General features: G+C 44.2%; 1 protein-coding gene across 1 annotated transcript in view; it reads left to right on the top strand.

The window, feature by feature from the left end:
- The first annotated feature begins 9882 nt into the window (after positions 1 to 9882).
- Positions 9883 to 11805, top strand: part of KCNAB1 (potassium voltage-gated channel subfamily A regulatory beta subunit 1) — a 234984-nt gene continuing 233061 nt past the window's right edge. The window contains exon 1 of the mRNA XM_073359609.1: positions 9883 to 10157. Coding sequence (XP_073215710.1) covers positions 9883 to 10157 — 275 coding nt within the window. The remainder of the gene's footprint in view (positions 10158 to 11805) is intronic.

The following is an 11805-nucleotide window of genomic DNA, read 5'->3' as shown; positions in this document are numbered from 1 at the left end:
CCAGCGACAAAGTCTGCCCGGCAACCAATAGGGAGTGAGATCCCCTTCCCAGGGAGTTCAAGAAAGGGGAGAAGCCATTTTTGAGTCAGTCTGGCTGGCTCCAGACTAAGGGCAAGAGTGGCTGTGTGGGGGAGCTGGTGAGTCCTAGGCCTGCATGCAGGGTTCCCCCTGAGAATTGGCCTCTAGGGACCTGACAGCAAGATCCCTCAGCTGGGCTTTTCCATCTCCGCTGATGACTCCCACTTTGTAGAGTTTTGCTGGGAAACTTCCCTAGCCAGGCTGAGTTCGCCCTCCAGCTCCCTAGATGAGACCAGTCACACATAGTCAGCTCTGCTCTGGCTGCTAGTCCAGGGCTGCTCCTGCTGTGAGTGTGTCTGGATGCTGGGCTAGGAGACGACAGTTTGGATTCTAGTACAGTCGTGTAACCTGCACCTTGAGCCCTGCACCCCTTTGTGGTGGGGGAAATCCTGGGACCGAAGCAGCCTGACTCCTGCCTGAAGAGGATCCCTGCCAGCAGAGCTCAGCCCCTCTGCAGTGACTGAGGAGTCAGTCCTCTCTGAACCTGAAGATCATTCATGTTGTGCATTGTGAGTGCACCATCTTTTAGTTAGTCAGGGAATTTGTTTTGGGGTCCCCCTACTCCCTGAACTGTGTCCTCAAGCCAGGGAGTAAGGGTTTGGGGATTTTATAACCTACCGCATATTAAACCTGTGGAGGGACTTACCACCTTCCCCCACTTGTGAGTCCTTTGGGCTGTACTGAACCCAGTCAGCCACTCTGCTAAACCACTGCAGAGAAGATATTGTGGTCATAGATTGTTAAGGGCTCCAACAAAGTACACATACCAATGGGACACTAATCTTACATTTGCTACATCAGGTCACATGACTCATAATTCTGCTAACTTTGCTAGCCAGTTACCAAGGCAGTGAAAGCTGATTCAGAGGGGTAATTACTTTTTAATTCAGTTTTAACACCTATTTGACTCAAGTATTGGAATAAATGGAAGAACAGCTGTTTCTCTAAAGATGCAACACCTTCCCTTCCAATTAAAAGCTGAGAGCTCCCAAGTCCCATATCTGCATACATCTAAAGTGTTACTTAAAATGCAACTGTAGCATGAGTAGGCATCCCTGCATGAGCTTTAATGGGGATAACAGTAGCTTTGAAGACATGGTAGCGCTGGCTTTAGTGCAGGCTAGTCACCCCAGTAGAAGCCCAGTGGAGAGCCTGGGTACATTCTCAGGTTGCTAGTTCATGCTGGGGTCTGTGCTGCCATGTCTTCAATGCTATTTTTACCCATGCTGTCTAGATTAAAACTAGTGCTGGTGTGCTTACTTGTACTTCATTCATGCCTTAAATCACACTGTAGACATAACTACTAGGTTGCCCAAGAAGGGAAGATCATGCCTGACATTTTTAAGAGCTTGTCTACACAAGGAATAACTATTCTGGAATAGCATCCTGTGTAAATACTCTTGTTTCAGACCGCTACTGCAGTAATTTTCCACATGTAGACAAGCCCTGAGGTAAGTAGAAGTAACAGACTTTTTTTCTTATACATCCTAAAGAAGCAAAAATGGGCATAAGTTCTTGGCCTCTGATGGATACAATTCAGTGCTAATTAATGAGCATCTTTTCCTTACAAACTGACAGCTGAGCTGTGTGACTTTTATAGAATATTCAGAGTTAGTCTCAAGCAGCCACTCATTGTCTAGTCTGACATTTCTCTTAGATACTTTTTTTATTAAAACTGCTGTAAAAATTTCTTCTCATACACAAGGTTTCAAAGATTGGATTTAAAAACCAAACCTAGCTAAAGTAGAAATAAAATCTATTTGACTTCCCAAACTGTAGAGTGCAAAAAACTGTCAGGTGTGTGGAGTTCTGATGTACTTTTTGCTCAGCAGTAACTAAAAACTGATTTGATTTGCTAAATCAACTGTAGTCTGATACCACATACCACTGGTTTGGTGCGATGGCAACCCTAAACAACCTTGCCCCACCCCTTCCTGAGGCCCCACCTCTTCTCACTCCATATCCCCTCCCTCCATCGCTTGCTCTGCCTCAAACTCACTCACTTTCACCTGGCTGGGGCTGGGGATTGAGGTGAGGGCTCTGGCTGGGGGTGCAGGCTCTGGGGTGGTGCCAGAAATGAGGGGTTCAGGATGCAGGAGGGGTCTCCGGCCAGGGGTGTGGGAGGGAATGAGGGCTCTGGGTGTGGGAAGGGTCTCTGGGCTGGGGGGTTGGGATGGGGGAAGGAATTCAGGGGGCGCAGGCTCTGGGGTATGGATAGGGATGAGGGGTTTGGGGTATGGGGGGGCTTATGGCAGGGTTGGCGTGCAGGAGGGGATTTGGGGTGTGGGCTCTGGCTGGGCAGCGCTTACCGCACACGGCTCCCAGAAGTGTCTGGCATGTCCGGCTCCTAGGTGTAGGCAGGGCCAGAGGGCTCAACCCATGCCCACAGGTGCTGCCCCTGCAGCTCCCATTGGCCTCCGTTCATGGCCAGTGGGAGCTGCGGAGCTGGCATTCAGGCAGGGGGCAGCAGGCAGAGCCGCAGTGGCTGCCTAGGAGCCAAACATGCTGACAGCTTCTGGGAGCTGTGCAGAGCCAGTGGAGGCAGGGAGCCTGCCTTAGTCCTGCTGCGCTGCCAACCGGACTTCTAACAGCCCAGTCAGAGGTGCTGACCGGGGCCTCCAGGGTCCCTTTTTGACTGGGCATTCTGGTCAAAAACTGAACACCTGCCCTACATACCACTGCCATGTGGCAGTCCAAGCTGGAGTCCTGAGAACAGTCCCTCACTTCCTGGGGCAAAAGATTGTGGGGGTGTTGCAGAGGCCTTGAAATGTTCCCTGCGTGGATGAGGTCTGGCATCTCACTCCAGTGTAATCTTCCCCATACAGCTGGGTGACTGTAGGAGCAGAGTTAATAGGCTGTAGAAGGACTACAGTAGGTTGAAGTGGACTGAGACAGCTCCAAAGGCAGTGGTCGTTCAAGTGAAAAAAATGTTTTGAGGATTGTCCAGCTACCTAGTCCAATGAGCCCAGAGGATATCCACAGGACATATGCATCTTTCAGGTTGCTCTTGCAGCTCTGCAGTTTAGTGGCTCCCCAAAGTCTTCTCTCTGAAGAGTTTTGTGTGACTTAAAAGTTTGGTGCCTGAAAACAAAGGCCACTAGGCAAGTACTATGTGTGTTCTCCATGAGCATGCTGTGAACATGACAGAAAAGTTAGATAAAAAATAAAACTCTCTTGCTGGAAGGCTGCAATGTAACATTACTTTAGTTCTTAAAATCCAGAACTCTCAAAAACAGAGGTAAAGCAGGCTGCTCCTTAAGGCAGAGGCGTACAACTCACCCCATCTTTCTCTAAGCTCACGTCTTATAGAAGTGAAAATCCAGAATTACATGCTTCCCTACAGACCCCTCTAGCCTGCAAGCAGCACCGGGAAACCCCTTACTCTTAAAGTGATAGCTTGTAATTTTAAGTTTTCCATACACTACACTTTCAACCTCCAAAAGTAAAAAATGAACACCCTGAAGTAAGCTCTAAAGGGTATGAATCTTGGAACTCCCATCTGGGAGCAGAGCTGCTTCAGAATTGGCAACTCACATGTCCATGCATGACTCAGAACTTTACCAGCCGATGCCACATTCCCAGGAAAGCTCAGATGTGGATTGGCATCTCTCAAAGTTGATTGTTCGCCAAGTACTTCCATGTGACCAAATCTGCTTTAGGTACTTTCTACAGCAAACACTTTATATACAAGCATAGAGCCAACACTCATAACTTCAGATATAAAAATTATACATGCATACAAATAGGATGAATACATGCAGAAGAACATAACCTTTACAAAGAGATGTTTCATGGAATATCTAGCATAAAACAAATTCCAGTTATGTCATATTTCCACTCATAAGCATATTTTTATAAAGCATTATGGGGTGCAACGTCACACCCACAGTATGGCCACCAACTCTTGCTGGTGGTTGCATGCCACTTTTTCCTAAAATGTGCACATAGACACCTCCAAATCATTGTCATTTATTTATATACAGTCTTTTTGCAGACTAAATAATGCTGTGAAAAGTGATATTTGTGTGGTTAATAACACTTTTCACAAGACACTTAGTAGCTACCTGGGAGCCTGTGAAAAGTGATATTAGCAAATATAAAGTGTCACTTTTTACAGCCTCCTAGCTAGCTAGTAAGTCTGCTGTGAAAACTGATACGTGCATGTTTGTTAATATCATTTTTCTCAGCAAGCCCCAGGACAAATTAAGCCCTGGATGGGGGCATTGGAGATGGGGACAGATGCCGGCTGGGGGAGGCAGTGGGGAGGCCAGGGAAAATGGGGGTGGGTGGTGAGCCCCACTGCCCTATGGCCAGAGTCAGGGGTCAGTGCCTGCAGCCAGAGACCATGGTTGGAGCCAGGGATAGGGGCCTGCTGCTGCATGGCCAGAGCTGTGGGTCGCCACCAAGGCCAATGCCTGTGGCCAAAGCTGGGGGTCAGTGCCTGTTGCCATGCAGTTGGAGCTGGTGCTTGTGGCTGAGTGGCCAGGGCCAGGAGCACATGGTTGGAGCCTGAAGCTCCATGGCTGGAGACCAGGGCAGTGTGGCTGGGGCCAGAGGATCAGTGCCAGGGGCCAAGTGGCCAGAGCCGGGGTCGGCACCCAAATCTCCACAGTTAGAGCCTGCTGCCGTGTGGCTGGGACTGGGGGTTGGCACCTGGAGCTGGCACCTGCTGCTACATAACTGGAACCAAGGGCTGGAGCCCAAAGCCCCACAGCTGGAGGTTAGGGCTGTGTGGCCAGAGCTGGGGACCAGAGACTATAGCTTAGACTGTTTGTTTTTTTGTTTTTTCTTACTGTACTATGCATTTGAACATGTTTGCCTGTAGGATACAATGGATATATTTATTCAGTCAGTTCTCATTACAGGTTTTTTACAACTGAATGTGTAAATGTCTGAGGTTTGATTTTCTTTATTTATTAAAAGCACCCTGTTAAATATAGTCTCACAAGATACCTCCTGCTCCTGGCTTATATTGAGGACTGGCTTATTTTGAGGCTAACTGAACTGGCTCAGTTGAGGTGATAGTCCATTAAAAAATGTGTATATAGGCTAATCCTAGATATTACCACAAGAAATTAATGGGGAACCTGAAGGGATAGGAGGATTGCATAGGGATGGACTTTAGACCAATGTATATTAGGAATTCCAAGTTTCAAAAGTTCTATCTCTTGGGGAAACTTTAACATGTTGAAATTTGTCTTGTTTTGAATTAGTGTAAAAACAAAATTTTGAAATTTCCTGCAAAATAGGTCCCTTCCAACCCTGATATTCTATGACTGAAAATGAAAATTCTGAAAACAAAAAATTTCAATTAGTTTCAGTATATACATCAAAATCATTATGACTTCACAAAAAATTTTTATTTGGTTTAGTCAAATCTAGGCCAATGGGGGCTGCGGGAAGTGGCACGGGCCAAGGGATGTGCTGGAGTCGCCCTTCCCGCAGCCCCAGTTGGCCTGGAGCTGCGAACCACGGCCAGTGGGAGCTGCGATCAGCCAAACTTGCAGACGCAGCAGGTAAGCAAACCAGTCTGGCCTGCCAGGGGCTTTCCCTGAACAAGCAGCAGACCGGCTTTGAGAACAACTGTTCTACATGGCCCTCAGTGCCTTCTGCTGGAAGGCTCATCTTAGGCCTACATGCTTATTCCCTGCTTTTTCTTTTTACTCTAAAAGGAGATTCCATTCTCCCTCTTGCATCCCCCTACTCCTCCCATCAGTATTTTTTATAATACTTATCCCTTCGGTAGCTGCTTCCATCCAAATACTGCAAAGTACTTAGCAAACCATAAATTAAGCCTCCAAACACTTGTGTGGCAAGTAAGCCTTAGCTGTCCCATTTTTAAAATGTGGGAAGCTGGGCATAAAGAAGTTTAAATCAGGTGGCAACTAGGATGACCTTAGGCAACTAGGATGTCAGTAACAGAGTTGGGGGAAAAAAATCTGGGTTTCCTAATTGCTAGTCCTGAGCTTGAACTGCAGGTCACGCCTTCCTGACTTCACATATTACTGGTGCTGATCCAGGCCACTTGCTCCTTCTGCTTCTTGCCTTGAAGGAAGGAGCAGGACCCTGCAAACAGGGAGTGGTAGGGTCAGTAACTTAGGACATGCCTCATGTAAGAGTCTTGATGTGGGTATCTCCCAAAAGCCTCAGATTTTCCCTTCTTGCTGCAGCACCTTTAGGGTCCACTTATCCCTTTGGGAAACTAGCCAGCAGCAAGTGAATAGGAGAGCAGTATTAGCTTTGTGCAAGCATGTAGGGTAGCTCACTTACTCTAGCATAAATTATATTGAAAGTTTGGCCATCATTGCTGTGTTGTCTGGTAATAAACCAAAGTGTGTTTGAATACAGTGGCAGAGTCCTGGTATCAATATTTAAAGATAACTTTGCTTCCAGAAAAGCAATACAGCTATCTGCTCACTTTTCAGAGGTAGGTCAGTTACCTTCTCTGGCTAATAAGATACTGTCACTTGGACAGTTATACTTGCTATAATGTTACCTAGCTAAACTGACAAGGGAACATCTACTTTGACAAGTCTATTATAAAACGAACAATGCCCTGGTTAGAAGGGAACTAATTGCAAGCATGTGCTTTTGATTTATTTTTGGTGGGATAATTACCTCTTTAAGGTCTGTACTGCATTCGGGAACAAGTAGTGTGTGTTTAATGTAATGGAAAACCTGAAACCAAATGCCAGCTTGCTTTTGAATACATACTCATGAACTTGTTTGAATACATACTCCTGAACTTCAAATGAAGGACTCTAAAGAAGTTTGTAAGGTTTGAAACTGGACATCTGTAATTTGAGCATACTTTAGTTTAGAAATGTGGGGTCTGATCCAAAGCCCCTGGAAAATCTCTCATTGACTTCAGTGGGCTCTTGCTCTGGCCTTAACCCTTATGGGGAAGTGGTGTAGGAGTTAACGACACATCCTGTATAAGTCTTTAATAGGGATAGAATACTTTAGAATTTTTAAACCATCTTTAAAAATACAAGATAGAAAGGAGATCTTTCTCTGTTACATTTGGGAGGGTTTCAGAGTAATTTTTGTAGAATCTCTGTTTGTTTGTTTTCCAGGAAACTTATTAGTTTCATCATTCCTCTTTCCATAAAGGAATGGACCTGATTTATTAAACAAAATTGCAAATGGCTTTTTATCTGTGTGAAAACTGTTAGTTTGTTATGCAAATAGCAGAAAAATAAAATAACAGGTAAAACAGAAACAAACCTCAGAAGCAATCAGTGGAGGAATTGTGTGGCAGGCCAGAGGTGTAGGTGGGTATACTATAGTTATGCTTCTCTTTAAACCTTGCTCCCCGCACCCATATTTTTTAAGTAGGAATAATGCCCAAGCTACCCCAAAGGGGGTAGAGACGAAGAGATACCCTGAAGCTGCTCCCCTGTTTCGTCAGCTCAAAGGTAGGGTGACCATGTTCCCCAAAGGGAAAATGGGACATTGTTTGGGGCTAGCCCGAGCCCACCTCCCCACCCGGGGTTGGCCCCGGTGCCAGGCTGAGGCTGGTGTTGCTGCTCACCCCAGCCTTCCCTCACCCTTTGCGTAGGGGTGGCATCACCACTCACCCTGCCCCGCGTGTTCCTCCACACCCCATTTTTTGACAAAAGTGGGCATTTGTCCCATTTGCTTTTGCCAAGGGATCAAGTCAGCAGGAGCAAACAGGACAAATGCCTCCTTTTGCCAGAAAAGTAGGGACGGCTGGGACAGGGCTTAACAAAGGGACTGCCCTGGCCAAAATGGGACGTATGGTCACCTTACTCAGAGGTAACCTAGCACACAGTGGAGTAAGGCACAGTCCCCTTCCTCATCAGTGGGCTTCAGGAAGCACAATCCCACCCCATGCTCCTCCGGTAACCATATAGCTCTGTCAGCTCTCCAGAGTTCAGCATATAAGGGTCAGGCATGATTGGTGTTCTTTCACTCAGGAGCTGCCTTACCTGTGTAGTCTGTTAGGGCACAGGGTGCCCCATAGTGGATGGGAAGGGGTAGGATTATGGCCCTTTTCCCCAGAAACAGCCTGTAGAGAGGGACTAGCATGCATGGAAGGAGACGCTCTGCACCCCAAGAAGCAGTGCAGAGCAGACTAGAATACCTCCTTGTGCTTCCCCTGGGCAGTGAAGCTCTGCACCAACATTATTGCAGGTCTGTGTCACGAGGCCCATAAAGTAGCCCCAAATATACATGCACCCAAAGAATCCTCACTCGTGCAAGTAGACCTCTTCAAGGCAGATAGATTACTTGCCTGATTAAGCCCTAATCTTGTAAGAAAAGGTTGCAGGACCCAACATATGAATGGAGTCTACAAAAGTGACAAACAGGTTATAGAATATTTAAACCTGAAAGATGGGGACTACGCAGTGGTGACTGTAAAACTGTATCATGAAAGCTTATCAGCCCATAAAGAAAACTCACTTGATCATGATGGAAAAACTAATCTGCCTTCTTGTCAAGACTGTCTAGGAACAGTGAATCGAACTTTAAATGCCCCTTCTCCAGAACCAGGATCTAAGCAAACCTTAAACTTCCAAGAAATGTCCTGAGGCAAACACAGGCTGTCCACATTACGCAAATCTATCAAATTCCCAGTGGTACTGCCACTGATTCAGTTTTTTCAGCTGTTCGCACTAGTGGCAACCCTAGTCTATACGAGACTGCACTGGCTACAAGTGTCGTTAACCTCTGTCAGTTAAAGCTTCAGGTATTCGCCTTAAAAATGAATGATCTGATGTGGTCCAATGTGGGGATTAGCTCTGGAGCTGGTGACTTTTCATCCTTCAAACACAATGAACAACTGGACAATTTGTCCAAAATGTTAATTTTTTTCCAAACAGGGATATTTTCGGGGGTTCCAAATATCACTTTCACAGCTGATCTGTGCAATAAGCAGACTGCATTCAAATCTCTCTACCCTCTTTTATATCCAACAGTGAGAAGGAAATTGATCCAGCTTTGGGATTTGTTCTTTTTATTTATAATATTTTTACTTGCCCTAAGGCCCAGTTAATAATCTCTGGATATCAGAATAATCATTAAAAAGGATAACCTTCTATCATCATGTCCAGAGGGTATTAAATTATTTTTCTCAATCTTCAAAATTCTTTTATGGAATGTGAAAAAATTGCTACAATATGAAAGAAGCCAGGGAACCAGAGTACTGATTACTTTATTCAGTAATTTCATTCAGTAGGATTATCTTTTTATTTTAAAAGGGAGCAATCATAAAACTACGGCCCAATCCTGTGAAAATTTATACATATTAACTTTACACACTGTAATTTTCCCCATTGACTTCAGTGTGACTATTTACATTATATAAAGTTAAGCACATGTTAAATCTTTGCATAGCTGTTCTAAACCACTAAAGTTGTTTTCAGCTGAGCTGGATCTCAATTTCAAATACACATGATAACAAAACAATTCAGTGAAACGTATGCAGGTGAGATTGTTTGCTTTAGATGTAACTATATATAAAAGGTTATCCACATACATCAAAATTGTTCTTGTAAAATGATAGTGTGTTTATGAGTGTTGTTTGTTGTGAAATGTGGGATACTACTACTTTGTGTATTCAAGTATGTCAACTGGTAGGAAGTTTACAGATTTTCCCTATGAAAAGGTTACAGCTATTCTTTCTGGTTAAGCCCTGTAGATGCATATCTAATTACAGCTTTGTGGCCAGGATAAGGTTATAGAGGGAGGAAAGTGCATGCTGAAATCAGTTTAAATGACTTGCAGACAGTGACTTAGTGCTAGGTGGTGGTTCCTTTGCAGACAGGCAAGACCACAAAAATGCTTGCAGCACGCACTGGGACAGTGGGGAGTAAAAATCTTGATGAGACAGCCAAGTTAAGGAAACACTCTGTCCTTTCTTTAGGGAGTAGAGAAAAAGCTCCAAAGAGCTCCTTTGAAAAGAGCAAGGACAACAGACTCAATACCACAGGTCAGATACAGCAAAGGGGATGGAGACTGGCACTCATGCGAGAACTGGAGATGAACTGGTATCTGAAAATATGTGACTTATCGTATGAGCATACAATCGCATACACTACCGGAATGCCTCACAGGTAAGAAAGCTAAACGTATTAGTCTTCAAAAGAAATTTCAAATAAGCGTTTTCACCCACAAAAAACCCCAAACAAACCCAGAAAGCTCTGTGTTTTGTACCTGGTTGGTTGTTAGACATTTTCTAATCACTTTACAGTGGGTCTGGTTGCATGTAACAGAGTACACCCCTGCCAACTACAAAACTGACAATTATAGGCGATTGCTTATTAGTCACTTGAATGTAAAAGTTGCTGAATCCTCAGACTTGTATCTCATCAGCTATCTTGTCAATGTGACTGATTTCATTTGAGTTTAGTGCACAATATACTACTAATGTGCAAGGATTATGGAGGTGACCTGAGAATACCGAATGAAAGCGTTTGCAAACCCTTGTTAGTTTTTCCTAAATTGTGGGGGAGTGTATCAATGCCAGCTTGAAAACAAGCCACTTCTGAGACAGAAGGGAACATTTTCATTTTATTCAATAAATTGCCTCTAATCTAAGCCCTTTTAAAATCTCAAAGCATATGGGAGGCTGATTTTCATTAATTCTAAATGTAAAGGGGCCTCATCAGCGCAAATAAGACCCAGGCTTAGGTTTATGGGTCTCTAATCTAGAACCTCTAATGAGCCCTAATTAGGTAGGGCTTTAATATAAATTGGTTATTAATGTTTCAGCCCAGCTGTCATAAAATGATACAACCTGTAGGCTAGGTTCTGCTACCCCTATCCATATTGAGTGGGATCTTACTCTGATAACCCTACTTACTTCAGTAGGTGGCAGAAGGAAAATATAACAAGCATTTTTATCTAGTCCATCTCTGAATCAATGAGTGTTGGGGTGTGTGTGTGTGTGTTTGTTTTGCAGTGCTTTGCCCTGCCCAGCTTTAATACATTTAGCAGACAGCCAGGCTTCTAACCCCATTGCCAGATAAAATCATCCAAAATCTCAAAGCAAAGTGTCTAAAGTGACTACTGTGAATGGGAGACCTTTCCACAGTGACACTAGAATCAGTAGGATTTCACTGTGGGGGGGGGGAAGGGTTGAAAATAGAAAGTAGCTAAAAGGAAAATGTGTGCAAGTTAGTACAGAAATGAGACTGTTTTGCATACACTATTACTAAGAAATTAGTAGCAGACCACATCCAATAAGGAAAATGTTAGCCCAGTGGCTAAATTTAGTTGTCAAATAAATGTGGAGTAAAAAACACATTAAAACAGATTGACTAGTCATGTGAAACTCATGGTCAAGCTACCTGAACGCTGAATGATGTGTTAACAGAGCACTATGAAGGATGCAATTATTTTGCAGGAGTTGAGTTGTTAATGTAGTAAAGTCTTTACATATACTTCTAAAAATACAATAGCCTCATGTTTTAAAACTCATGAAGAACTGGTAGCAATATTTACTTAACACTGGAGTAAAGCTGCATGCAGGATGCAACATTATTAAGGAAAATACAATCAAGCCCTCCAGGATGTGGTAATAGGAGGGAACAGAAGATCTTTCTGAGGTGTTAAGGATATGTTTGGATGAAAGGAGACTTGGTTGGGAAAGGATGAGTCTATCAGAATTAAGCTGCAGGAAAGCGTGTAGACAAAATCATAAGTTTTACACGATAGTGAAAAAACCCAGAAGATGGAGATATCTGGGGCCAGAGAGTTGAA

This window comes from Lepidochelys kempii, chromosome 9, assembly GCF_965140265.1.
Source record: "Lepidochelys kempii isolate rLepKem1 chromosome 9, rLepKem1.hap2, whole genome shotgun sequence".
Lineage (NCBI taxonomy): Eukaryota > Metazoa > Chordata > Testudines > Cheloniidae > Lepidochelys > Lepidochelys kempii.
The sequence above is the reverse complement of the archived record's forward strand: the minus strand, read 5'-3'. Positions and strand labels throughout refer to the sequence as shown.